The 24726-nt window shown below is 50.7% G+C and overlaps 2 protein-coding genes and 1 long non-coding RNA gene across 5 annotated transcripts in view; 2 read left to right on the top strand and 1 right to left on the bottom strand.

The window, feature by feature from the left end:
• The first annotated feature begins 12174 nt into the window (after window positions 1–12174).
• GPR61 (G protein-coupled receptor 61) lies at window positions 12175–19985 on the top strand. Of its 2 annotated transcripts, none has more exons than XM_032881526.1 (4): window positions 12175–12269; window positions 15169–17167; window positions 17229–17394; window positions 18075–19985. In XM_032881526.1, exon 2 carries the CDS (start codon window positions 15784–15786, stop codon window positions 17137–17139), a length of 1356 nt encoding a protein of 451 aa, XP_032737417.1. In that variant the 5' UTR covers window positions 12175–12269; window positions 15169–15783; the 3' UTR covers window positions 17140–17167; window positions 17229–17394; window positions 18075–19985. The 2 variants fall into 2 exon arrangements, with proteins under 2 accessions (XP_032737417.1, XP_032737418.1); XM_032881527.1 differs by lacking the exon at window positions 12175–12269 and adding an exon at window positions 14816–14900.
• Window positions 19986–20379: 394 nt separating this feature from the next.
• LOC116881623 lies at window positions 20380–21271 on the bottom strand. 2 transcript variants are annotated; one of them, XR_004385457.1, is made up of 2 exons: window positions 21198–21271; window positions 20380–20738 (listed from the first exon to the last, which is right to left on the bottom strand). It is a non-coding gene; the product is annotated as an uncharacterized LOC116881623 (long non-coding RNA). The 2 variants fall into 2 exon arrangements; XR_004385456.1 differs by having other exon boundaries at window positions 21158–21223.
• Window positions 21272–21349: 78 nt separating this feature from the next.
• The window catches only part of GNAI3 (G protein subunit alpha i3), a 36019-nt gene continuing 32642 nt past the window's right edge, over window positions 21350–24726 (top strand). Inside the window, exon 1 of the mRNA XM_032881528.1 lies at window positions 21350–21559. Coding sequence (XP_032737419.1) covers window positions 21442–21559 — 118 coding nt within the window. The 5' untranslated portion in view covers window positions 21350–21441. The remainder of the gene's footprint in view (window positions 21560–24726) is intronic.

Genomic DNA, 24726 nt, shown 5'->3' with positions numbered 1-24726 from the left:
ATCTCAGGGTCCTGGGATTGAGCCTGCTTCCCCCCTCTCTGCCTGCCTTTCTGCCTACTTGTGATCTCTCTCTCTCTCTGTGTCAAATAAATAAATAAAATCTTTTCTTTAAAAAAAAGAGCTAGGGCGCCTGGGTGGCTCAGTTGGTTGAGCAACTGCCTTCGGCTCAGGTCATGATCCCGGACTTCCAGAATCGAGTCCCACATCAGTCTCCCAGCTTTTTGGGGAGTCTGCTTCTCCCTCTGACCTTCTACTCTCTCATGCTCTCGCTCACTCATTCTCTCTCAAATAAATAAATAAATAAATAAATAAATCTTAAAAAAAAAAAAAAGAGCTAATGGGGCACCATACCTGCAACTCACCCTCAAGTGGTTCAGAAATTACATACATATGTATATGAAAGGGGGGACGGAGATAGCAGGAGGGGAGGTGCGAGAGTCGTACTCGCAATGAAGGAAGTGTAAAAAGGAAACATAAATCAAGGTACTCAACGAAAGGCATACAGGAGTTCTTGGTACCCTTCTTGCTGCTTTTCTATAAGTTTGAAATTATTTCAAAATCAAAAGTTAAAAACATCATAGGCTGTAGTAGTATGTGGTATAGGGCAGGAGTATAGCAGGAAGAACATGTGTGCCTTTGGTCTGAGGCAGGAGAGACCCTGGGTGGGGGTAGAAGTTCACGGGAGGAGAGAAGCAGTAGTGTTATGGAAAGCACACAGGATTTGGGATAAATGACCGAGCTTGTCACCTAGTAGTTGAGTGATCTGGAAAAACGGGGTGCATCACCTCTCCAAGCCTCAGATGATTGTATGTGCCTCCCAAGAATGCCATGTGGCTTAAATAATAGTACATGGAACCATCCTTCGAAAGTCATAAAACCTGTTACCAAATATAATCATTAGTGGTATCTGCTCTCTCTCAGCAAACTACAACTGAGGCTTGCAAAACTCCCCCTTGGGGCCTGACATCTCTTTCACTTATTCACTTGGTTACCATCATGACGTTATTATTCTCAAAAAGATTGCTCTTCTAATGGACTGAAAACAGAGGCACCTAGGAAAGGGGACCATCGATGGCAATACCACTGACCTTCCCTCGTGAGGGCCTTAGAACAACAACCCACGCTTCTCATTGCTCCCTGTACCTTTTCACAGATTAGGGAAAGCTGACGGTCCGAGAGACCAGGACTGGCCCCAGTCCACAGAGCTAATAAACGACACCAGTGGGACCTCAAGCCAGGACTTTAACGATGGCCCTCCTTCCTGTGACACTCTGACTACAGATGGTCTGTCCCTGGCTCCTCTCTCACTACCTTTCCATGACCCTTTGCTGACCTTGGTGCGCTGCTTTTGTCTTGCTCTGCTCGCAGCGAACTTGCTTCCACAGCAGTCCACTGCAAAGCCTCCTTTGCTGGAGTTCCTCTCCAGCCCATCCGGCCACCCCCTTCGCCCACACGGTCTTGGGAGAAACACAGGGTTTTGGGGGGGTCTTTGCACCTGCTGCTTACGGATGTCACTCCCTGTCTGGAGCCACGAGAGAGAGAGTGAGGATGAGGCTATCCTGCTAGTGGCTTGGGGAAGCTGTCCCCAAGAGCTCATCTAGCGTCCTTTCTGATACCCAGGTCAGCTGCTGCATCATCTTCTAGTCCCTATAGTCCCTTTCGTTCCTCACAATGTCAGCAGAAGGAGCAATGCTTAATTTCTTCTAATTCACTCCATCCCAGTGAATCAGGTTGGAGGAAGTTCCAGGAGCCCTGTTATCACTAGGCTCCCTCTGCCCTAAGTGCTGTTTGGGCCCAGACAGATGGACAGAAGGACATCAGACACAGCAAAGCCTGGCTAGTTTTGGCTTGATCCCTGGAGCAGCACCTCCTGACCTGATGGAGGCTTGGCGGAGAAGGGGCTACTTCTGGTAGCAGTGGGTGATCAAGGAGCATTCTGATGGGCCCCAGGTCCCCTCTGTGTTCTGAGAGCTCTGAGAAAGAGGATACACTCTGGGTGTGTGAGAGACAGATTTGTTGGGTTTGTTGGGACATGACGGATGGGTCAAGGGTGACCCACTAGACTTTGTGATCAGTGGCTTTTGGAACCTAGAGCTGAGGTCCTGGGGTGGGATGGGATGAGCCAACCACCTGGTCATTGGCAAACCTGTCTCGGATTTGCCTTAACCAGCGAAGCATCACTTCTCCTCACTGGGGCACAGTTTTTTTCCATCTGTAACACGAGGAATACATTTTAAGGGCCCTTTTGCCTTTTCTGTACTTTTCATTATTATCAGTCTGCAGGCTCTTCAGGGCTGGAGCCCGGCCAGCAGGATCTCAAGTCTGGAAATCAGAACTTCTGACTCTTATGCTCTATCAACTGCTGATTCTGGAAACCAAGGCTACCATGTTACATTTGGGGAGCAGAGAGCATTGCCTGGCCTCTGTTCAGCAGGGCAGGGAAACTGCCCAGGAACTCAGTATCTGGACCCAACAGGACTTCCCGCAATTGGGGCTCCCCCCACCCCAGCCCCCTACACCCGTGGTGGGGATGGGGGCAGGGATGGAGGCAGCGGGGAGGAGAGTCTGGAGTCCGACAGTCTTCAGGACTCTGCCGGTGAGCGAAGCTTCCATGTGTTCCCTGAGGACGTGTGCCCTAGAGACCTCGGGGTAGGTTAGAGCTCAGTACAGAATAAGCAGGAGAGGAAGAGAAAGAACTAGCAGCCCTTGACCATAGTCAGCCAGGCAGAGGAGAGCTTAATGCATATTAGAGCTTGCTTCCTCCCTCTGGAGGGTAGCTCAGGATATTTTGGAGGTCTCTTCCAGCCTTGACACTTTATGACTCCATAAATTAAAAGCCAGTTCCCTTTACCCTGAACTCGCCTCTGACAGTGGGCCTCTTGGGGTCAGGCAGTGGGGATAGTTTTCCTCCTGCTTGGGTGCCGCCCAGCTGACCTGCTTCCTGTGTCCAGGAGGAGAAGGAAAGAGAAGGAGAACTATCACCTCTTTGCTCCCTCCTCTCCCCACCCCACCCCCATCCCCTAAGGATCAGAATCTCCCCTGCCATCTCCCTACCCCACAGGAAACCAGACCCCGATGAGCCCAGGGGCATGGAGAGGTGGGCCTGGGGCCAGCAGAAGCAGCTGCAGGTGGTGTCATCTTGCTGTGGGGGTGGAGAGAAGCTGGACTTTGAAGGTCTCCTCTGAGACCGACATGGGTAACCTGAACCTCTCTCCTGCCCCATTAATGCCCTGAGGAGGAGACTTCGAGGGTACCAGTGGGACCGGTCAGGGTCAGCTCGGGAGCCACAGGTCGGTTACCCCAGACTGGAAGGAGCTGGGCTTCTGCAGGAGCATTCCAAGGAGCTCAGCTCCTGGCAGCCCAGGCCTGGAGAGACACACATGCCAGCGAGTGCCGAAGGAGACTGCCACGGGGCCACGTCCCCCCCAGACAGACGGGGTATTGATCATGCCTGCGCGCCCCCCTCCCTCTCTTCACTTCATGGTGCAGCTAATGGCCTGGAAAAAACTGGCCAGCTGTTCCCCAGCTGTGACATAATGAGCTCAGGGACGATCAATGCCCGTTCCGGTGTCTAATTAGGCCAGGGAGCTGGTTGGGGTGAGAGTGCAGCCTGTTTCCTGAGGGGACCACTTCCACTCCGGTCCCCAGCTGCTGGCTGCTGGTGGCCACCTGGGCCCATGCATCTGCACCCTGGAGGAGGGGGCAGGGCCCTCCAGTGGTCCCAGGGAGTCTCCTGACCAGAGCTCCTTCTCTAGCAGTAGAAGCAGGGACTCTGTCACCATGCCAGTGGTGGAGAGGCTGGTGGGGAGAGCCCGGGCTGCGGGGGAAGCCCCGGATTCCCAGGGTGCCATCACACCCCTCCATCCGTGTCTGTCACTCTGTACAGTGGCCTTCAGTCCCAACCCTCCGACCCCTTGTCCCGGAGACCCTGCCTGGGTCCCTCCCCAGCCCTGATCCTGGATGCCCAACACTGGGACTGTAAGGAAGAGGCTGTGAGCAAGTTTGGCTCCCGGCCCAGCCTCCCTCTGCTATTTATACTCTCAGTCCAGAGAAGGATGGATCGGATTCTCAATGTGCGCACTGCAGAGGAGGACGTGAGGGTGGAGAGAGCTGGAAAGGGAAAGGTGTTCACTGAGGCAAAGAAACAGAGAGGTGGGCAGCAGAGGCCCATGGTGAAGACGGCCCAGGACTTGGAGAGAGCAAATTCTTGAGGGAGATTGGAAGAGGGAAGCCAAAGAAGAGACAGGAAAGGGAGAAATGGGGCCATGGGGAAGAAAGGGGCTGTGATCCAAGCAGCAGGACACACCCTGTGCTGGGTAGAGCTGGGCCCTAGGTGCCAGATCAGATGCCCCATCAGGGTAGGTGCTGGCCCGTGTGTCCAGGGGCCTGGTGTGAAATTACAGGCCTCATGAGAATGGCTGGGGTCAAAGAGGCTTGTCTGGGCCTGGGTGAGGACCTTCCCCTGGAATCCAGGCTCTGGGTGCTGCTTCCTGGGAGTGAGGGTATGGGCAGGGAGCTGGAAGCAGGGGTCAGAGCAATGGGGGGGTTGCGGGGGGAGGGGAGATGACTGCTGGGGAGTCCGGAGTGCAAAGACCTGGGAGGGAGGGATCTAGGCTTTCTCCCATCTCCACTTTAGGCAGCCCAACGTGGCCCCAAGGCTTTTTGGGTAGCCAGAGCCTAGCAGGTGACATCCTTCAGGCCACCTCCAGCCTTTCTCCTATTGACACAGTCATATACAAATCAGTCCACTAGAGTCGCTTAGAGGGGAGCTCTTTCTGGGGCTCCTTCCCAGTCCCAGCAGTGCATTCCTTCCTGACTGTGATTCCCGGGGGAATGACCTGGTTTGTGGAAAGCAGAAGTGCGCACTGCTATTTCCTGCACCTGGCCCCTGCCCCCGGGGCCCTGAATCCTTCAAGCTGTCAGGGGCCCGGCCAGAGATGCCTCTCAAGGACAGCCGCTGACGCAGACTCAAAATCTAGAGCTGCGAAGGATCTGAGGGAATCTACAAGCCTATCCCGAGACCTCAGTTGAAACTGAGGCTCTGAGAAGTTAGGAGAGCAGCAGCCCCAAGTGCACTGCTCACTTATGCGGAGGCTGTCTCTGGACTTCAAGTTCAGGGCTCCTTCCAGGATGCCAGGCTGTCCATCTCTTCCTAAGCCCCTTCTAGGAGTAGGATGGATTTTCTCCTGGGCGCTTGGCCTTCTTGCTTGGACCTCCCAGCAGACACTGTGGGAAGTCAAAGAGGTGAAAAGGTCGGGGACCAAAGGACAGCAAGTCCCCCAGGAGAGACAAAAAGCATACGGGCTTCCAAGTAAGAAGCCTGGTCCCTGGAGACTTCAGTCTCTGTAGTCAACACTGCCCTCTTGTGGCTTCTGGCTGTCAGGGCGGCCTGGGGGACGGTTTCTTTCCCCAACCCAGGTCCTCACTCTCCACGGACCCCTGTACCAGTGATGGGCGGATTTAGACCCTACAGAGCTACCCTTCCAGACCAGGCCATTGAGAGACTGAGCTTTTACACACCGTTCTCTAATAGGATCCTCAGGCTGACCATCAGCACCCCGTGTCCCAGGGCCACTTCGAAGCCATCTCTCTGAGTCCCCGAGGAGCCCTGGCCCTTCCTTGGACTGAGGGGCAAAAGAGTCGACTTGTGGGGGAGGGTCCTGCATTTAGGTGGATCAGGAATCCATGGGAAGGGCCCTGTAGAAAAAGAGAATGTCTGGGAAAGAGGCCACAGTATCTCTGTGCCCAGCAGTGTCCAGCCTGCAGAAGGAAGGATTGGGCTGCCCGAGGGTTCCATGGAGTGGTCCAAAGCGAGGACCCCTCGCTTAGATGGGACTGCCCCAGAAATGTAGATCAGGGGCACCCCCCCCCCCGCCACCACCACCTTCAAGTCAGAGACCAGGCACTGCTGCTGTGCTCTGTGGAGCCCAAGTTGGGGAACCCAGCCCCGCTCTTTGTTCTTAGGCCAGAGCCGAGGACCTCATTCCTGCACAGGGTTGAGCGGCTGGGTGGTCCGGGGTGTCTCTGCAGATCAGGCTGGGCAGCTTTATGACAACATGAATCCAGAGGGGAGACGTTCCAAGCACTCAGATTACCTTCCCTCTCCACCCTCCACCTCCTCCCCATAGAGTGGACACACAGGTTGTTCTGAGAGCCCCACCTCGGGGCACGAGTGTCCTAGGATCTCACTGCTTCATCTCGGACCTCCCCTCTCCTCTGAGATGACTGGGTTGTATGCTCACCGACACAATGTCCTCGGTGACTTGTTTGTTTTCCCTCCTCCCTCCAGGCCTGAAGGACAAGGAAAATTCCCAACCTGCAGTTCAACCCCTCACTCTGGAACTTATGAGTTCAGTAAATACTTATTGACTGACTCAACAAAAAGACAGAAGGATGGCATGTCTGAGGCCCTTCATTTCCCTGCTCAAAACAGTTTTGCTGTGTTGGCTTTTCAGACTGGCTTACCCGCAGCCTGGCCAACCTACCTGTCTGTTCTCCCTTCTTTCCTACATGTGGGTTATTTTTTTCAGTCAAACTGGGCAAGTAACAGTGCCCTGATACTCCCTAAACTTGCCTGTCCCCATGTTTTTTCCAAACCAGCTCCTTCCTCCTTGATTCTCCTCTTCCTCAATGCCCTTCATTTACCACCAGTTAAAATCCTACCCCTCCTTTAAGACCCATGCCGCTTTCTTCACGAAGGCTGCCCAGATTTCCTGAGGGAGTGGGTTCACTTTTTTCCCTTTAAATCTCTGCCAGCACTTGGAGTCTCCCTGGAAGCTTATAACCTGCTTTGTCCCCATCCTACATTGTAAGCACCAAAAGGGCAGGGTTTGTATTCCCTTCATTTTTGTACCCCTCCCTCGCATCCCCTACACAGAGCTTTGCACATAGTAGATGCTCAATAAACACTTCTTATATTGGGTGAAATGGAGTTTGCTGTCTGGGCTGCTGGGAGCTGAAACAGGTGGGAATGGGGTGCTCCTGAGCTTTAGGAGACTATCGGAGTGGGCTCAATGGGAAGGCAAGGACCTGTATAGGGAAGTGATTGGGGGTTCTGGGCACCCTCAGATCATTGCTGGGGAAGAGGAGCACTTTGCTGAAAAGAAGAGGGGGCTAGGCGGGCCTTGGATATGTAGTCGGTTAAAGAAGAGCACCAAGTATAAGGGGACCACAGGTTGACCCCAGCCTCAGGTCTGGTGGACCCCAGCTCTCTGTCCTAATGACAGGCAAAAAAGGGAGCAGGAATCCAGAGGCTTGAATTCTGGTCTCCTTCGCTGGTCAGCTGGGTGGCCTTGGGCAAGTTGCTTCTCTTCTCTGGGCCTCCTCATTGTAAAATAGGTACCTGACCTCCTATGACCCTTTGAATTCTGCAAGCCTGACTCCAGTCAAGGTTCTGAAGTAGAGGGGTGCTGACCAATGGGGAGTTGCATATGCCTCCCTCCCTGGCCCAAGCACTGGAAATCACTCTGACTAGGTCCTGGGCAGCCCCAGAGAAGGTGACACAGCCCAAAGCTGCGGCCTGACTCAGACGATGCAGAGGTCGGGGCAGCAGAAGACTGTGTGCCCAGTTCAGAGCGAGTAAAGCATCCAGTAATTAGAGCGCAGGGCAGGGTTTTCAGGGAGTTCCCTTCCTTTGTTGTGCTTCCCTGTCCTCGTCCTTGCCACCTCCCCAGACTCAGTAAATATAGATCTGGGATTTGAAGCCCAGCTGCTCCACTGTGTGGTTCTGAGAAAGTCACTTAACCTCTCTGAGCCTCGTTTTCCACATTTATGAATGGAGTGACTAAAACGAACTCAGCAGATTGTCGTAAAATTCTGTGAAAGTGCCCAGGACTGTGTGTCCTGGCAGATCTCCCCTTCTAAGTCTGGAAAAGGACAACTGATACAGACGGCTTCACAAGCCACAGGGCTAATGGTTCATGGCGCCTTGCAAGGGCCCTGGGGTGGAGTGGGGTGTGGCGAGGGGTAGTCAGATGGTGGGGAGGTTGACTGGGAAGAAGAGGGAGAAGGGTATTGCCCAAGGAGTCCCTGACTGTTAGTGAGGAAGAACTCCCCCACCATAGACTGATTCACTGTGTAATCAACAAGGACCCTGGAACTCTATAATTTTTCTTTGGGGGTCCAGCATTGAGCCCCAGCTGATGGATGAAGGGGGTGCTGTATGGGGAAGCTTCCCCAGTCTCATAACAGGCCTAGCCTGCACATGCACTGTGGGTGTTCCTGCCACTCTTTTGAGCCTGGTTCATCCAAGGCCCCCAGTTTCTAATCTGGTTGGGAAGGATTTATTTTTGGGTCCCCGTAACCTAGCAATGGGCTCACATGACCAGTGGCAGCTGCAAGCTGAATATACCATTGGATCTTGGCTCCTGGCAGGGGGTATAGGCCAGACTGTGGGGGAATAAAGGGAATGGAAAGGCTCTCACCTCTGCTTTCCTCAGCAGCCCCCTCAGCCCGGTCCCCACAGGTTGGGTGCAGGGGTGGGGGCCTGGGGAGCAGGCCTGGCTGGTGTTGGCACAGGAGCTCTGGGCAGCCGGAAGCTGCAGTGGGGAGGTCCCAGCTGTGAGCCTCCTGTCGCGTGGGGAGAGCTGGATGTCCATGTGGTTATGTGGGGGTGCAGAGAGGATGTGATGCTGGCGTCCTGGGGGGCAAGCCCAGGCTGGGGGAGCAGACGGTTGAATGGACAATCTGTGTTGTGGGATCTCAGGGACACCCCTGGTGGATGCTGGAATCCCAGCATTCAGCTTCTTCCCTTTGTTCCCTGTTAAATTGTTAATATCCCTGGGAAAGAGAACACATTAGCGGCTATCAGTATGAGTGGATTTATCAGCCTCCTTCCTGAGAACAGGTTTTTTTTTTTTAATATTTTATTTATTTATTTGACAGACAGAGATCACAAGTAGGCAGAGAGGCAGGCAGAGAGAGAGGAGGAAGCAGGCTTCCTGCTGAGCAGAGAGCCCGATGCGGGGCTTGATCCCAGGACCCTGGGATCATGACCTGAGCCGAAGGCAGAGGCTTTAACCCACTGAGCCACCCAGGTATCCCCTGAGAGCAGGTTTTGACGGAGGCAGAGACAATAGAAGAGGGTAGTGGGTGCCACTAAGCAGGTGAGGGGCTCCTGGTAGGATGCTGTGGGTGCGTAAAAGGCATTCAATAGGTAGTTACTTAGTAAGTGGATGAGAGAAACTTGGTTAGCTTCCTGATCTCCTCTTGAGGGTGCAGGAAATAGTGGCTGGGGGTGGATGTGACCGGGTCAAGAGGTGTGGGTTGGCAAGGGCAGGATAGTGCTGCCCCGAGGAGCAAGTCTGGAATGGAGAAATTGGACCTCAGCACCAAGGGACCCACCATGATACTGACGAGAGGGGTGCCATTGCCCCCAATGGGACAGGAGTCCACTCTGGGGCATGAAGGATGATGGATCTCTAATGTGGGTTGTGGGGCCACCCCAGTTTCTCCACCTCTGTCTTCCCACATCCTCCTTCACGTTAAACTCTGAAGGGAGGGATCAGCAGGGTGGACCGGGGAGGGAGTGTCAACAGCGGCCCCAAACCCTGACTGAGATCATTTAATGAGATACGACATCAGCAATGCCTCCCCAGATGGGGTGCCCCAAAACTAGTATCATCACCATCATCATCACTGTTATTATTATTTCCTTAAAAGATTTATTTGAGAGCGAGAGTGAGAGCGAGAGAAAACAAGCAGAGGGAGGGGTAGAGGGAGAGGGAGAGAGAGAAATCCTCAAGCAGACTCCCCACTGAGCACAGAGCCCCATGGGGCTCTATCCCAGGATCGTGAGATCATGACCTGAGCCAAAAGCAAGAGTTGGATGCTTACCTGACTGAGCCACTTACCCCTGGGCCAGCATAGACAGTTTCCCCTCTCTCCACACTCACAAGCCAAAATGGCTTCCAGCAACTGAGAGGATCTCCAGGATCCGCGGCCTCGATGAACCACCTTTCCTAACAGATCTCTGGGAGGAGCCTCAGGACCTGGAGGCTTGGCTCTCGGGCTACCATGCCCATTGCCTGGCCAGCTAGGGTAAACTGTACTAGCTTCCCCAGGCCTGAAAAGAAGGCTATGTTTATATTGCAGGCTTCCTATCCCTATTTAATAAGCTGGGTGTGTGTGTGTCTGTGTGTGAAGGAAGTGTTGCCCATTTTAGAGATAGAAAAACTAAGGTAGATAGAAAAACTAAGGGACAGATGGCCAACTCACCAACTTACCACCAACCAATGGAGTAGAGCCCAAATAGAATCAAGGTTTTCTTCCCAGTCCAGTGCTCTCTCTATAATGCTCTCTCTCTTTCTATAGTGCTGGTGAGTCTGTGTCTGCTCTAGCTCTTTCTCAGTCCTTGGAAGGGGGCCATTGGCCGGGCCCCTGCAGTAAGTGTATGGGTGCTAATCAGGCTTCACCTGACTCCAGAGGGTTTGACCGATCTCAAGATAATCTTGCCAACATGTCAGCACAGGGATTAATAAAAACATTTTACTGTCTACATGTTTACATTTGGTATTTTCATTTGATTTGCCCGTACTAAGGTATATGTTTTGGTTTTGGCTATTTCCTGGAAGGCAATGTCCACTTCTATGGAATAGGCTTTAGGGTTTCAGCCCAGAGGCTCGTGACAGGTCTCCAAAGAGGTCCTGGGGTCATGGAGGAGGGGGTAAATACTTTGGCTTCAAACAGGCCTGGGTCCAAATATTGGCTCTGGCACTTCCTATCTGTGTGATCTGGGGAAAGTCACTTAACCTTTGGCTCCCATTTCCTCATCCATAAAGTAAGGTGATTAAAGGCTGCCTCAGAGAACTCGTGTGAGGAAGGAAAGGAATGTATGTGAAGGACTCGGCACTTGTCAGGGCTCAAGAAAGGGTTTTGGGGGATACTGGTGATCACTGCTTTGACTCTGGGCTGGTCAGTAGCCTCTTTGCGGTTGACTTGCGGCCTGGGGCAGCCACCTTGCCCTCTCTGGATTTTCTGGGTAAGTCATTGTTCTCATGGTTCTTTGGGTTGGGTCTGGTCTTCCTTCCCTTTTGGAGGCAGAAAGAGTTCGTGGATGGGCAAGTCTCAGGGCAGAGGGCTCTGGAGTAGGTATTATGCCCGAATTCCTGGCTGAGGCTCATGGTTCTGTTATGCATGGCTTTGGACAACCCCTTCACCTCTCTGGGTCTCAGAAACATGGATGCTCTGGCCTGTAGGGTGTCTTACAGCTCTGCAATGTTAGGCTCCCGTCCTTGGGTGTCAGTCACATAGCTGGGGGAACTGAGGGTTTCATGGTGGGAAGCCATGCCCCTCCATCTCACCCCCAAAGCCTTGTCGTGTGGCCTTGGGCCCTCTACGGATAGTGTTCCACAGCTCAGTCCTGTCCTACAGATCCAGAGTGATCTGAGCCTTTCCGAGTTCCTGGTGCCCGGTCTGTCTTCAGGGAACAGTCTTATGGTGGCAGCACCTGTGGGGGCTCATGGGGATGTTAGATTCCCCGCCCCCATCTCCATCGGTTCTCACAGCCCACACCAAATAATCATACAATCTAAGAAAACAATAGTAATGTGATTTCTGGGGGATAAAGGCAGGGTTAGGACGAGGCCTTTAGCTCCCCTCCAAGCCTGAATGCTGCTCTTGAAGTTGTCCACTGTACACATTTGGCAGCTGTCCAAGGAGCCAGCCCCTGGACCTTAGCCCGAGCCAGGCCTAACCCTAGTACTCTGCGTCTCCACCGACTGGCCTGCTGCAAGAGCTTCTTTGTTCTGACGTCACACAAAAGCACACAATGGCAGGGCTGTGGGTGCCTCAGGATTGTCTAGCCTATATTTTCTTTGAACAGATAAGAAACCAAGGTCAGAAATGAGAAGTGACTTGCCCAGGTTCATACAGCTAGTAAGTGCCAGAGCCAGGCCTTAAACCTAGATTTTCTGATCCCAAGTACCCTTTATACTTCATCAGGAGGGCCAGGAAGTTCTCTCCTGATCACAGTCGCCTGGCCCCATGAGGGTTTTGACATGCCACTCCAGCACCCCCGGAGACGTTGAGAGTGGTTGGAACCACCCCTGAGCATCTGCCCCAGGGGCACTGGTGCCTGACTCCTTGCTTCAGAAGTGGCTCCAAGGGGCTGGGTGGGAAGCAGGAGGCCATTAGGACCCAGAAGCTTCCTGAGCATCCCGCTCTGCCGGCTGCCTCTCACCGCTCACTGCAGTGGTTCAGGCTTCAGCAGCCCTGGAGAAGCATCAGCTGAGAGGAGCTATCACATGGGAGCCGGGAGCTGCTCAGCAAAGGTAGGAGTTGCCGACTAGGCCAGGAATGGGGGCCAGTCCCAGGGCCTGCTGGGTTGTGCTGAGGTACTCTGCAGGATGGTAGCTCTGTGTCCCAAGGACCAGCCCACCCTGCCTTACGGTGGCCAATTTCGTCGAGGGATGGGCTCCCAGGTATCTCAAAGGCAGTACTGGGGTGTGGGCACCTCTGAAGCCTAGAGATGGGGGTTGATCTCCTGCCAGACGGAGTACCCACATCCTACAGACAGGCAGGGTTCCCCATCTGTCTTACTCCATGTCATAGAGATGGGTCCCCCGCATCCTAGGAACAGGTCCCTTAGTATGTAGGCTGATGGGCAACTCTGCGTCCTGGGCGTGGGCAACTTTACTGGGGAGAGGTGTGGTTGCCCCCTGGAGATCTCCCCTGGCTGAGAAGGGCCATGCTCTTGTCTGAAGGAAGGCCGTGCTCAGGTCCCTGGGATGGAAGCTCCGTATTTGGGGAACAGGTGCATGCGAATCCCAATGACACCTCTTTGGCCTTGGGCTGGGCACTTATGCACATCTTGCATCCTGACACAAGGATATTTATAACTTGACCATGCCCTGGCTAGGGGGCCAGACCTAAGCCCCTGTGGGGGCAATGCCTGCCAGGTACTGAGAGGTCCTGGAGGTGAGGGAGGGCTTGCTGGCAGGAAGCTGTGGGGAAGACAAAAGCATGTGAGAAGGCATGATGATGTGAGCTAGGAGTGGAGTGAGGCTCTCTGGGCTTCCCCCCTGACACCATGATGTACAGTCCTCCCCTCCTTAACCCCCATCCGTCAGTGAGAGAGTGATGGGGAGCAGGAATGTTGGTCCATCTGTTATGACGGAAATGGGAATCCTGGAATTTAGGAGTCAGGGTGGAGATCTTGGCCAGGCCAAGGGGGCTCTGGAAATGAGAAATGTCCAGTGCTTTCTTGTCTAGGGCTTCATCATGGCTGCACAGTAGCCTCTCCATCTCCACGTGGAAACCATGTCTGCTTCCCTCAGTCTGGGACCCTGAGTGGGCCTAGCTGGCAGACTCTTGATGTCTATGCAGACACGGAGGGCCTTTACTCCTTTAGCTCCCAGGGCCTCAGAGCCACGTCTTCTGGGCCCCACTCCCAGCTGGAAGGGACGAGGAAGCCACAGCATGAAGAGTAAGGGGCAAAGATGCTTCCCCTCCCATAGCTTTCTGGCTTTTTCCTGGCAGACTGTCTTATGAGCAGCTGATGTCTCCACTTTTGAGCCCTGTCTTCACCTTCTCTGTAGATCCTGAGTCTATGTGGCCATTTTAACTGTGAAACAAGCTTCCTGTTATCCCCAGGGAGAGGCACATCCCTAGGCAATTGTCCAAAGTTAGGGCGGCACCTGGAGACCAGGTTACCCTTTCCAGAGCAGAGTCCCCTGGCTGGCACACAGCTAACCTACTGAGTATGTTTGAAGCTGGTATGAAGGGGCAGGGACTCATCAGACCAGTTTGAATTTGATACAACTCACAAAGCTATATTGAGCTCCTACTGCACTCATGTCAGGATTGAAGTTAAATTAGTGCACGGCTAGTGGTAATGCCCAAACCCAAGAGTGATTGTAAGGCTGTCACAATGGGGAGGGAACAGGGATGGTCTGCCACACGTGGTTCACTTTATTGTAGTCAGAGAGGTGTGGGTTTTTAAACCGAGTAACCACCAGGCCCTTGGTAGCCCAGGAACTCAAGAGTCATCAAATGTTGTATGATATGGGAATCTTGGAAGTCGTCCAGTTCAACCTTACCATTTTACAGACGAGGAAACCATGGTCCAGGAAACTTGTGACTTGTCTACAGACAGCCCATCAGACTTGGCATGCCCATAGTTTGCCTCAAATTTGCATACCATCACACATCATACTGGGAGAAACTGGACTGCAAGAATTGGATATAGAAATGAAAATAATTTTTAATTTCATTATTTCAATTATATGCAAACTTAATATGGATAATGAGACACATAGAACATTTGATCTGTCATTTGGTCAGGAGAAATGAGAGATGCTGAAACCCCAGACTTCTTCCCCTCCCTATTCCTTCCAGTTGTTTTCTCTGCTTTATGGTCACCCATTTCCACAATCACAGTGACCTCCCCACTCTTATCTCTGCCCCCCGCAGACACCTACTTCTTCGTCCTTGCTCTGGAGTGTGCTAACAGTCCAGGGCCAAGAGGACTCTGGGCCAGGGATCTGCTCCAATGAGCAGAGATATCCAGGCCCAGGGAGGAGGAGGTTAGGAGCATTTCCTCTCCCACCTGCAGGAGCACAGTGGCCTTGCGAGGCTGATGAGTGGGTGAAGAAGGGCAGCTTTCAAGTGACCTATGCCCTTCCGGCTTTTGGGGGCAGTGGAGACTGGATGGCTGACATCCCAGTTTCCTTCCCCATATGGCAGCTCTTTGTCCTGGGGCTGGTGATGTCACAGGAGACTAAAGTACAGTCCTCCCCCCTTTCAGGTGATCTCTTCCCAGTGGTAGCCCCAGAGCACTGACAGACATTTTTAGAGACGGTTCAGATCCAACAACTATTTACTGAATACCTACTGAATTCCAGCTGCTGTGGAGGGCATGGTCAGGTGGGCTGGAGTACTGATCCTGGAGCCGGAGCGCTTGGGTACGTACCCAGACCTTGCTGCCTTTGGAAGTTACTTGACCTCTCTGGGCCTCAGTTTCACCAACTGCAAAATGGGGATGAGAGTAATACCTGCCTCAGAGATTGTGTGAGGATTTGAATGAGCTTATTTACATACAGTGCTTAGAACAGGGTTGGGCATTTGGAAACCACCATTATAAATGTTAGCGCTTATGGGTGGTATTGTTATGAAGTCTCACAGGATCCTCCAAACAGTCATGAAGTGGCCGTTATTCCCTTCCTTTTACAGATGCCTTCATGAGGAAACTGAAATCCTAAAGAGTCACAGTAATTCCCAGACCTGGGACTGGTAACTGGATCTCATGTCCCTTCTATGCCCCAACAGCTCCTGCCATTTTGAGAGACAAGAAATCAGAAAATTTACATAAGCAACTTGAAAACTGGGGCACTATCCTGGAGCTCAGTGGGACCCTGGGAGAGGGAGACAGAGGATTTAGAATCTCTGGATAACAGTCCCTGAGAGAGGAAAAGGGCATGGAGAACAGAGGAAAGGAAAAGAAAAAGGAACCGGCGACCAGTCAGAAGGTGGAGTGCTGAGTGAGTGAGGCTCCGGCATCTCTCATGTCTCCTGCTTCTTCGAGGTCACCAAAGGCAGACCAGAGCCAGGAAGCAGAGATGAGCTTCTGAGCCCTCTGTTCCATTACATGCACAGCCAGGCCTGGAAGGCTGGCGATTAGAGCCTGTCGGGGAGGCTCCAGCAGGAGGCGCCCTCTCCCCCCATCCCCACACACAAAATTGACAAGCCTGTTAAGCCTGGGCCTGGGCTGGCCATCCCAGGGTCACTGGACTAGGATGGGGGATGGGCCTGTGACAGGAGGTGCCCTGGGTGTCCTCTTTCGGCCCCATGGAGTCCTCTCCCATCCCCCAGTCATCAGGCAACTCTTCCACTCTGGGGAGGGTCCCTCAAACCCCAGGTCCCTCTACTGCCAGTGGGGTCCCAGAGGTGGGGCTGCGGGACGTGGCCTCGGAATCTGTGGCCCTCTTCTTCATGCTCCTGCTGGACTTGATCGCTGTGGCTGGCAATGCCGCTGTGATGGCTGTTATCGCCAAGACACCCGCCCTCCGAAAATTTGTCTTCGTCTTCCACCTCTGCCTGGTGGACCTGCTGGCCGCCCTGACCCTCATGCCCCTGGCCATGCTCTCCAGTTCTGCCCTCTTTGACCATGACCTCTTCGGGGAGGTCGCCTGCCGCCTCTACTTGTTCCTGAGCATATGCTTCGTCAGCCTGGCCATTCTCTCGGTGTCGGCCATCAATGTGGAGCGCTACTATTATGTTGTCCATCCCATGCGCTATGAGGTGCGCATGACGCTGGGGCTGGTGGCCTCTGTGTTAGTGGGCGTGTGGGTGAAAGCCTTGGCCATGGCTTCTGTGCCAGTGTTGGGAAGGGCCTCCCGGGAGGAGGGAGCTCTCAGCGTCCCCCCAGGCTGCTCACTCCAATGGAGCCGCAGTGCCTACTGCCAGCTTTTCGTGGTGGTCTTTGCTGTCCTTTACTTCCTGTTGCCTCTGCTCCTCATCCTTGTGGTCTACTGCAGCATGTTCCGAGTAGCCCGAGTGGCGGCCATGCAGCACGGACCGCTGCCCACGTGGATGGAGACACCCCGGCAACGCTCTGAGTCTCTCAGCAGCCGCTCCACTATGGTCACCAGCTCGGGGGCCCCCCAGACCACCCCACACCGGACGTTCGGGGGAGGGAAGGCTGCAGTGGTCCTCCTGGCTGTGGGGGGACAGTTCCTGCTCTGTTGGTTGCCCTACTTTTCTTTCCACCTCTACGTTGCCCTGAGTGCTCAGCCCATTTCGACTGGGCAGGTGGAGAATGTCGTGACCTGGATAGGCTACTTCTGCTTCACTTCCAACCCGTTCTTTTATGGATGTCTCAACCGGCAGATCCGAGGGGAGCTCAGCAAGCAGTTTGTCTGCTTCTTCAAGCCGGCTCCAGAGGAGGAGCTGAGGCTACCAAGCCGGGAGGGCTCCATTGAGGAGAACTTTCTGCAGTTCCTTCAGGGTACAGGCTGTCCCACTGAGTCCTGGGTTTCCCGACCCCTCCCCAGTCCCAAGCAGGAGACACCTGCTGTGGACTTTCGAATTCCAGGCCAGATAGCTGAAGAGACCTCTGAGTTCCTGGAGCAACAACTCACCAGCGACATCATCATGTCGGACAGCTACCTCCGTCCCGCCCCCTCACCTCGACTGGAATCATGATGGGCTTCTAGCCACTTGGAGGGAGATGGGGCTGGGGCCACTTATAACTGAAGGAACACCTTGTGGGATTACCTATTCCCAGCTAGCAGGGGCTGGGGCTGGGGTCTCTACACACAGCTTTTGCTTAGTGTTTTCTGGGTCAGGAACAAGGCCAACAGGATGAACGTGTGGCAAAAGCCTTGGACATGGCTATGATCCTTGACTACTGGGGGAGGGAACCTGGTGAGATGGTAATGAGAATAAAGGGTCACGAAGGTGAGATGATGCCTTTCAACCAGTGAATTTTCCATGCCTCAGAAGCAGGGAAACTCTTCAAGGGTAGGAGTTGGAGGATATAGAGCAGCAGGCCGGGTTTGGAGTTATCCTGGGAATCCCTTAGGGTATTTCATTTTTCAGTGTAATTGTCCAGGGCAGTAATTGTATTCAAGCAAGGTAAGAAAATAACCTGTGTCTTCTCCTTTCCTTGCTAGGTTTAAAAAGAACTAAACAAAGTACAGCTAAGTGTTTCCATTTGAGTTAATGGATCTTTTTCTAGTTTTAGAACTGAGGTTTCCTTAAACAGAGAGGGCCAGCTGGGTATATTCCTTTCCTGAGTTTGGCCAGAAGCAAGGGGAAATAGCAGGCAGGGTACAAAGAGGAGAAGACAGAAAAGCTGACTGCAGCTCTGTCCCACCCTCTGGGAACAGCCCTTCTGTTCTATTTTGCTGTCTCTCTCCTGCACATGGGAGATCAAGCTTCCAGCTTGATCTCAGCAAAGGCAAGGATACAACAAGGTGGCTCTTTCTCCTTATTTTTTAGAATGAAGGAGTGGAGAGATTGGGGTTTGGGCGGCTGAAGGTGGGGGTTAGCGTTTGATTTGCTAAGGTGGATGCATACAGAGAAGCCAGAAAATCATCTTGACCAATAATACTGTAATTTTTTTTTTTTCTTCCTAGGATTGGCCTCCTTGATCTCTCTCCTCATGGCAGTGACCCACCTCCGGCCCCCTGGACTATCGGGTACAAGAGACTAAGGTTGGGAATGGGAAGGGTGGGGTTTCCATGGCCCATTAAATGCCTCCTACTCCCATCCATCGCTCTCAAAATTAGCTTCAGTGACAAAGACTTAAGTCTCTCTCTCCTATCTGCAGCCCTGGGTTGGAGAGAGGGCACGAGAGTTGGGTTCAGATGTTCACTAATTGAGACTGTAGGAACTTGTTGGTTGGTATCAGTGGTGATATTTGCAAGGGAGGCGGAATAGTTGCAAACTGGACAGGACACCCATCTGGGACTACTTGTTTATCCACTTCCCTCAGTTGAATCAAGTAACATTCAAGGGTTGAGGCAGGACAAGAGGGTGCTTTAATCTGTATTTGAACAAATTCCTGGCTCACTGAACATTAAAGGGAAGACGGGCCGGTGGGAGTGGGATAGTTTCCCCTTTGAATGGCCAATAAATACTTTTTATTATAAAAAGTTATTCTGATATCAACATTTACTATTTCAGTTCAATTCAGTGCATAATAGTTGAATACCTAGTATTCTCTGGGACCCACGCAGTCACTGCCTTTGAGGAGTTCATAGTCTAATTTTATCAGGTACCTTGTATTTTTACAGAGCACTTATATCCGGTAAAGCATTAAAGAAGGAGAAATATATTGGAGAATACATTGGAGCTCAGTCCACTGAAGCAAGATACCTACATGGAAGCTTCCTGTGGATTGTGGAATGTGTGAGGGTTGTAAATGAAATTCTAGCTGCAGAAAAGAATTTATTAAGAAACTGGGCAAACAGCTTTCCCCCTTTAGATGTAGGAGAATTTACAGGTTTGTCTTCCTACCACCAGACTTACTTTAGTCTAGAACCTATTACACTGAAGAAATCCCTTAGATAGTATATCTACCAAGGAGAATCCTTCGTGATTGAAAAACTTGCTCTTCTCCCTCTCCTCCCTTTTAAGATAAACTCAGAAAGGAGACAACTCATTTGTAGATAAGGAGTTCTCTTCAAACATCAGGGATCAGCTAGTAGGCCTTAAGCATTGCCAGCAGGTGGCAGTGTGAGTCCAGTGGAAACAGGAAAGGTGCTTGCATGGGGGAGTTGGGGGTGGGGAGAGGGAGTGAGGAGAGGGGAGGACAGGAAACATCGTCTGGCAGCCATTTTGTTAATTTATTTTGTCTTCTCCCTTGCCTTGCCCTCCAGCCCTTCCTTCACATACATCAAAAAAGAAAATTTTAAGTGCAAGGATATCTCTAATTCAGGCTTGTATTTCCTGACACTGAACTCACTGGTGTTTATTACAGAATTTGACATAGGCTGGTTCATTTGCCATTTATTTTTCCCTGAGTGGATCATGAAGGAAATAAAAATTTTTGTTATGTTGACAATTCTCCCAACAGTTTCTGCCATGACCATCTTCCAGTTGTTTTCCAGTCACCAGGACCACTTGGTAAAGTTTGCTATGTAGTTCTTGGCTGTGAAAGCTGTTCCTGGACAAAATCTGACCTCTAGTGGGCTCAAGAATCAACAGGTTGAGACATCTGACCGGTCAGTTACTTTTCCTGCACCCGGGTGGTGTTAGGGTAACTTCCAAGCTTAGATGAAAACTTTCTGTTGTCAGGTCTCCCCAGGTAACATCTTACAGTGGCATGGTAGAAAAGGGGGTGAATTTGGAGGCAGACATCTACTTTTCACTGTGTGAACTTGGGAAAGATGCTTAGTTTCTCTGAGCCTATTTCTTCATCTGTAAAAACAGGGGTAACATTACCTACCTCACAGGGTTGTTGTGAGGATTAAAAGAGATGACCATGTGGAAGCACCTAGCCATACCTGGCAAATAGGTACTCAATAAATATTGGTTCTACCCTTTCCTCTTGCCCTATTCCCCCACAAGTATTGATCATGGCAAAGCCATCCTTTTTATTCTAACAGTCATTTGGGAATGAGTAGGAGGCTTTTCAAACTTTCAAGAACTGGCATTATGAAGTTATAGTGGATGAAGTTGTTTACGGTGGCTCTCAAGAAATCCCTAATTAATGAATTGTCATAATATAGGCCTTTCTGTTTGGACCTTATATGCTAAGGTTTAGATTCTATTAGGGAAATAGTTTTTAATCCCAGGGAACGGTTTGGGGGACAACAAGAGTTCTCCTCTCTGGAATGTATGGTGATCGTATTTGTGCAGCTATTTGGCAGTAAAGGTAATTCATGGCCACTGTCATGGGTAGTACCCAGGATTATGAATGAAAAGGCTAGGAGACGGGCTTTTTCATGGAGGTTTATTTTCAGGTGATGCTAGAGCTGACAGACAAATTTACTAGACCCTCCCTTTTCGGGTGGTACCACAACAGGAAATTTCAGTAGGGAGATTCACAGGAGGCACTGGTTTGTTTTGGGGTGTGGGCCCGAGGTTAACTGATCTTGGTAGATGTCCGAAGCCCCTAACGCGGAATCATTTATCCGCGCTAAAGTGGCTTATATTGGAGAAAGGTATCACGGAAATCTTGTGGAGAACTACAAGCTTACCTTTCAGGTAATAGAATATTTACGATTTCAGGTGGGCCTCTGTCAACACAGTCACTAGGCAATTCGTAGGTAACGGCACAAGGACCCGGATACATCCTGAGAGCAAGAAACGGGAGGACAATGGGGAGGGAAGAAGGGGATGCTAAGGTCCTAGGCATGGTCAGCCTTACAGATCTCAAGATGTGAAGCGTTGCCGGCCCTAGGCTCTGCTGTTTGTTTTCATCCTGTAGATCGGGTTGAGACAACCCTGGCAGAGTGTTGTACACTTGGGAAGGGGCTTCGGGTCTCCACAGCCAGAGATCAAGGGGGCTTTTCTGGCCACTGAGAAATTCCCAGCATAAATTCCTGTGCGCGCTGTGGACTCTTATCTGGGAATCCCCGCCCCTCTTCCAAAGCCTGCTGTGTGACCTCAGGAAGGGGCCACCAACTGGGGAAGCCAGTCCCTGCTTTTCCTACATTAACTCAAATAAGGCAGCCGAAAAGGAAAAGAGGCACTAAAGTCGAGCCGCGCGTACCAGGTACTCCAGGAGACACCGCTACTCCGCTCGGACTCACCCGTCCTCTCCCCGTACTTCCGCCTTCCGTCACTCCTCCTCTACCCCAGCGGAGAGTTTTGAGCAGCAACCGCCGTGGGGCGTTGCCGGAAGTGTCGTAAACGCCGGATATCCGGTTCATTCGGGCGCTCAAGTAGCTGACGGAGCGGGCCGCCGCCCAGCCGTAGACGCTGTCTTAGTTAGCCGAGCCGCAGACTCCGCGGTGTTGAGTGAGCCCGGGCTCGGTCCCCTCTCCCGCCGCCGCCATGGGCTGCACGTTGAGCGCCGAGGACAAGGCGGCGGTGGAGCGGAGCAAGATGATCGACCGCAACTTGCGGGAGGACGGAGAGAAAGCGGCCAAAGAAGTGAAGCTGCTGCTACTCGGTGAGGGGCTGAGGGGGGAGTGCTGGCGGGGTGAACCGGAGGGCCTAGGCACTTGGGAGCCCTTGCGGGAGCGGGGGGTAGGGGGAGTCAGTCCCGGCGGGCTGAAAGGACCCCCAGGGGATCTGGAGGGCGTGACGGCCGCGGGGCGGGGTGTTGGGTTGGTGGCTTAGGCCTGGTAGGGCGTGATGAGGGGGTGGGGTTTAGGATTGTAGGAATTGGGCTGGAGGGAGGGTGTGACTCCGAGCTGGATTTGGCCTTTAGTGAAGAGAGCTTGGGAGTATGGGGCAGGAGGACAGTGAGACTGTATTAAGAATCCGCGAAAAGCTGGTAAAGGAGGAGCCGATATTAGGGAAGGTTTTGCAAGGGGTTGGAGTGAGTGTGTGGGGCTTGTATAATGGATTATGAGTTTAGAACATGGTGATACTCTTGGATGAAGTTGGGATGCTTGAATGATTAATGTAAATGGAGGGGCAGGTACAGAGTGGTCACGTAAGGACCCTGTGGTTTATTAGCAAGTGGGCATTTTGAACTGTTTGTAAGTGGAGGAACCTTGGATTAACCAGAACATGAAGGTGTGTGGTTGAGATAATTGACAAGTCTCAGGTATAAAGGAAAAGAACTTGGGTGCAGAGGCTGTCTTTCCTTTTCCACCTTCTATCATTTTTGCTCTCTTGAGGTTTTATAACTCCTTCCCTTGTTTTTATAGAAGGGGAGGTGGTGTGAGCTGAGGAAATTTAAGGACTGGATGGCTTGAGGTTTGTGGCAAAAGATGTAGTGGACAATAGATTACATACTGGGAGTTGCTGAATCGTTGCTAGGTATGATGGACAGTGGGAATGGAATTACCTTAGAATAAATTATGAAACTTGGTACATTTTAAAAAAAGATTTTATTTATTTATTTGACACAGAGAGAGATCACAAGTAGGCAGAGGCAGGCAGTGAAAGAGGGAGAAGCAGACTCCCCACTGAGCAGAGAGCCCGATGCCAGGCTCGATCCCAGGACCCTGGGATCATGACCTGAGCCGAAGGCAGAGACTTAACTGACTGAGCCACCCAGGTGCTCCTGAAACTTGGTACATTAAAAAAGCTGTGACAGACTTCTGGTGAGCTGTCTCTCCAAACTAAAAACATTGGCTTCAGAAAATTACTGTTTATTTCACCTGACATTCGTTTTGAGCAGCTTTTAGGTACAGTCAGATGCATTTTACTCAGCATGATTAGTTTAAACATTTTAAAAACTGGTTTCTAGAGGCTCAGTAAATAATATAAAGTACCCTGGCATCAGCATACCAATTAGTTAAGTCACATTTTCTTTACTCTGAGTATTTTCTACAGTTCTGTTAGAGAAGAATAAGTAGGAGTAATAGTTTCCGTAAGCAATAGAACCTTTTTTTTTTTTTTTCAATAGAACTTTTTAAAACAATTTTTGAGAAGAAGAAGTTGCTTTAGGAGAAGTGCCAAATTTTCATGGTGTAAAGCTCTGGAGAACAGAATGCACCACCATAAACCAAGGGTTAGTTTGTATTCCAGGTTGTGCTGGGTCCCCATGCCAGTATCTTCGTGTTGACATATTTAGTGGTTTGTAGATTGCAGAAGCCCTAGGAACAGCTCTTTAGATATAGGGGGAAAGTTATGCATTGGAGCTTGAGCTTTTGGTTTGAATATCTGACCTTTCATAACACATGGATTCAAATTGTAATTCTAGACTGCCGCTCTCTGTTTAACAGGTATCATTTGTGGATGAACATGGTCTGTGGCACATAGTGGATGCTTCTTAAATATTTACTAGTGTAAACCACTTAATGTTGGAGATTGCTTCTTGGGCTCTTTCAGATGTTTAACATAAGCCATAATACTCAAGGCATTAATGTTGTCTGTATTGATTGATTGGTTATTAAATGAAAGGTGTATTTTCATCTTGCCTTGTTTTACGTTAGCCCATCAGAGATCCCCTCAGGACATTAGCTTATTGTAATACAGTTATAAACTGTGAGGCTTTCTTCCAAATGGCAGGATTTGGCAGGCAGAATTTAGGCAAGCAAATGTCTGGAAAAATCTTTATTCGGGATTTTATAAATAGTGCATTTAATTAAAAACAAAATAAAACACATGATGACTTAACAAACTGCAAAAGCAGTAAGTAAAAATCAAAGTACTAAAACATTTGCTTTTAATTTTTACCAGTTTCATTGTTTTAAGTAAGATTTTTTAATATTCTTGAGCAAGTTAAGTCAACAGATATAAATAGTTGCAGACACAGATGCTTTTGCTTGAACCATATCATAATGCACAGAAGTTAAAGTCATCCCTTATTTTCTTTAAGCAGAACACACTCATCAAGTATACGGATACCTTTTTTTTCGCTATAGAATACCTCCTTTGATGCACATGCAAGTCATTTTTACTTCATCACTTTGAAATTGTCAAACTTAGTCTAAGTTGAGATATATTCAGTTACCTATGTTTTTCCTTGCACATAACAGGTGTTCATTAGATATTACTGTTTTTTTGTTTGTTTGTTTGTTTTTTTTTTGAGGGATGTAGTTTAGTATAGTGATAACAGCAAGAGCTATGAAGTCAGACTATTTTAAATTCCAATTCCCATTTACCAGCTGTAACCTTGGGAAAGTTACTTAGTCAGTTTTGCTCTGCTCCATTTTCTCATCTTTAAAATAGAGAAAATAGAGGCACTATAGGAATGCTATGAGGATTAATATGATAATAATTTAAAGTGGAATACAGCCTGGCACATAGGATTAGCTCAGTGAATATTAGCTATTATTGTTATTATTTATTTATTTTTTAAAAAAGATTTTATTTATTTATTTGACACAGAGAGAGATCACAAGTAGGCAGAGAGGCAGGCAGAGAGAGAGGCGTCAGTAGGCTCCCTGCTGAGCAGAGAGCCCGATGTGATGTGGGGCTCAATCCCAGGACCCTGAGACCATGACCTGAGCTGAAGGCAGAGGCTTAACCCTCTGAGCCACCCAGGCACCTCGCTATTATTGTTATTATTAAATAAAAAATAATGTTAACAGATTATAGGTACTTTAGAAATTCAAATTAAGAAGCCAGGGTGGGCTCAATTAGTTAAGGAATACTTAAGTGTTACAGTTTTTTGATTACCTTTGATTTGAATTTCCTTTAGGTGTGTTCTTGGGAAGA

This window comes from Lontra canadensis, unplaced genomic scaffold, assembly GCF_010015895.1.
Source record: "Lontra canadensis isolate GAN:19392208 unplaced genomic scaffold, GSC_riverotter_1.0 scaffold75, whole genome shotgun sequence".
Lineage (NCBI taxonomy): Eukaryota > Metazoa > Chordata > Mammalia > Carnivora > Mustelidae > Lontra > Lontra canadensis.
This window is presented reverse-complemented; position numbering and strand designations above follow the sequence as displayed.

Excerpts from the sequence above, each read along its gene's own strand:
- GPR61 (XM_032881526.1), top strand. The coding sequence starts at position 15,784 with ATGGAGTCCTCTCCCATCCCCCAGTCATCAGGCAACTCTTCCACTCTG.